Source organism: Montipora capricornis, chromosome 12 (assembly GCF_036669925.1).
Source record: "Montipora capricornis isolate CH-2021 chromosome 12, ASM3666992v2, whole genome shotgun sequence".
NCBI lineage: Eukaryota > Metazoa > Cnidaria > Anthozoa > Scleractinia > Acroporidae > Montipora > Montipora capricornis.
In genome coordinates, this window is record NC_090894.1 from 10407922 (window position 1) to 10410756 (window position 2835).

The 2835-nt window shown below is 37.7% G+C and overlaps 1 protein-coding gene across 2 annotated transcripts in view; it reads left to right on the forward strand.

Annotated features, from left to right (window-relative positions):
• The first annotated feature begins 364 nt into the window (after positions 1–364).
• The window catches only part of LOC138025929 (calmodulin-like), a 6086-nt gene continuing 3615 nt past the window's right edge, over positions 365–2835 (forward strand). For both annotated transcript variants that reach the window (XM_068873070.1, XM_068873071.1), the window contains exons 1-2: positions 365–501; positions 2133–2259. In XM_068873070.1, coding sequence (XP_068729171.1) covers positions 2245–2259 — 15 coding nt within the window. In that variant the 5' untranslated portion in view covers positions 365–501; positions 2133–2244. The remainder of the gene's footprint in view (positions 502–2132; positions 2260–2835) is intronic.

The window sequence follows — 2835 nt, forward strand, 5'->3', positions numbered from 1 at the left end:
CGAGAAAAAAATGAGTCAATTTTTTTTATCTCATGAAAGTGTAGTATTTATGTGGTCGTGTGACTATGAATGTATAAATTTACCCTTCCTTTGTATCGGCTCGTTTTCAGTCTCGCTTTGAAGCTTATAACTTATATTTAAGGTGTTAAATAAAAGTTATTTATTCATCGGGTTGTCACTTTTCAGAATGATCACCTTTTAGCTTTTTAAACAACACCGACTGAAATTCTGCAATATAGCAACGTGCTTTCTTTGGTGAAGTTATAAGAATAAAAGAGACAATGGTGCAATTAATAATGCACGAGATGGAGGCTCTTTGTGCCAAAAATGATTACACTTCACCATGGTTAGCGCATCACAAAGGTTCAAATAACGATTCAGTGTTGGCTAAGTCACCTGTTATGCATGATAGGAACATATTTCGAAGGAACACGTACATCGAATTTACTTTCCGTACCGTTCTTCACGTTAAGCTCTAGATCATAGAACTCAATTATCACGGTGAGTAACCGCAGAGTTTTTTTCTTTTTAGTTTGTTAACAACCATATTCGCAAAGTTTTGTTTTAATTTTGTCCGTCGCTCCTTCTGAATCAATTTTGCTCTGCAGTTTTAAAAAAATTCGTTCTACGATTTAGACTGTCTCATAGTCTTGGTTGCCCGCGAAAAATTCGGTAAAAATTCAATAGATACAGGATTAATATTGAAAACGTAGAGGGATCATTTAACAGACGAAATTTAACTCTTATTAATTCTTCACGACTGAAAGAGGCTTTTACCACTAGAGCATGCTGGTCGATCGTTGTTTTCTGGTTTAAAACCGCAACTGATAATTATTCAGCTCACTTTGACGGAGCTCGAGCGCATAAGTCGATCGATAACTGAACTGTGAAAGATCTTTTTTGGCTTTATTAAGCTCCTCTCGTGTTTTGAAGTGCGATGAGTTGGTAAATTAAAATGGGGAAGGGTTGGTCAAATAATTCCAACCGTCCCCCTTCAAATATTGATATTTGGCAATTATTTCATGGTAATTTTTGCAGCGATTTACATAGTGTTTAATTTACCAGAAGTGTGGCTTCTGTATGAAAAGCTTGTATTTTGTAGAGAACCTATATCGTACAGAAAGTATCGTCGAAGGAGTGAATGGAAGTCATCATTCAGAGAATATCGTGGAATTTTTTTTTTTTAATGGCAGTTGAAATACTCTAAAAATGCATAAAACTTAAACAATACTTTTCGATGGATCGGGTAAAAACCAATTGCAAAATTGAACTAAACAGCACACCCATCACGACATGGGGTACATTGATGGTTTCCCCTGCCTTGCGCCCTTGGAAACGAACAATTTTTAGCCGGGAGACCAGGTTTTCTCTACTCAGTTGGCAAAAACATCTCCAGTGTCCTTTAAAAAATTCATTGGCAGGATGAGTGAAAGCCCATCGTAGTAGTTTTCACACAGATTAAATTCACTGTTCTTTGCAGGCTGTTATTAAATGACTAAAACCCTACAACACTAAAACATTTGCACGGTGCAAAGAACCCTTCCGGTAATACTCGACCAATTTGTTTTTTCTTGTTTCCAGCTGTTTTTCTATATATTTTTTTTTGTCTCGTAAGTTTACTTAATTCCCTTTCTTTCTTTTCTCGTAGCGGTGGGCAAACTTAGTAATATCGAACGTGAACCATGTTTTCCATAGAATACGGACCGTACAATAAGGATTCTCATGCAGTTGGAATAAGTTGACGAAATCTTAGATTTGGCTAAATGGTTTCGTGTCCATGGTGACCAATATGTGTTTTACGTCTGTGAATGAAATCATTTTCCCCCACTACTCCTCTCGTAAAATGAATGAAAGCTTCTGGGACATTTCAGTTTACGTATGATACTTTACGTATCTGTGACCATTCAATAAAAGGTGCTCTTCTGTGGTACGGCTTATAATGACATGCAAGATATGTTAAGGTTTTAATTCTGTGGATGAAACCCCGCCGAATAAATGTAACCTTTCAAATCAAAGATTTTTATCATGCTGTGGCAAGATGGTGAAAGTAATGTAAAATTTATCAGTGCCTTAGGTCAGTGAGTCCTTTCGCGTTTTATGAAACACTGCCTCGTTTGCTTTGTGCGCTGTAGACTGGATTTCAAAAGGAAAATCGAACAACGAGCGCAGGAGTGCTCGCTAAATGGACGAAGGTGTTCCTTCATAATTCCCATCTGACTGGCTACATTTTCATGCCCGACAGACATGGCGGAGAGCAAGGTGAGTTAAACAGTCTTACCATATCAGTTTTAATTAGAACTTTTGTTACCGTGTTACAGTTCTTTATAGCCTTCCTGTTTGTATATGAGTGTCCGTCAACCGCAATTTCGAGTGGTCCGGGTTCGGGTCCTTGCCGGGGACATTGTGTTGTGTTCTTGGGCAAGTCACTTTGCTCTCACGGTGCCCTCTCTCCATCCAGGTGTATAAATGGGTACCGGCGAAATTAATGAAGGAGATAACCCTGCGATGGACTAGCATCCCATCCAGGTGGGAGTAGAAATACTCCTAGACGCTTCATGCTACAGAAACCGGAGATAAGCGCCGGCCTGATGGGCCTTCTAAATTCGTAGTAGGCTTTACCTTTTTTTTATTACCATCATCGTCACAAAAGTGTCTATTTTTAAGATTTTCGGGAAAATAAACAATAATCGGCTAACTCAATGTTTTACCCAATTGCTATAATTAAAAATATACATTTTGAGTAAGGAAATAATAATTCTTCATTTTCCTGTTCCATTAGCAAAACAAAACTTAATTCAAACAAACACTCGTTTTTGTTTAATTTTGTGCGTTTTC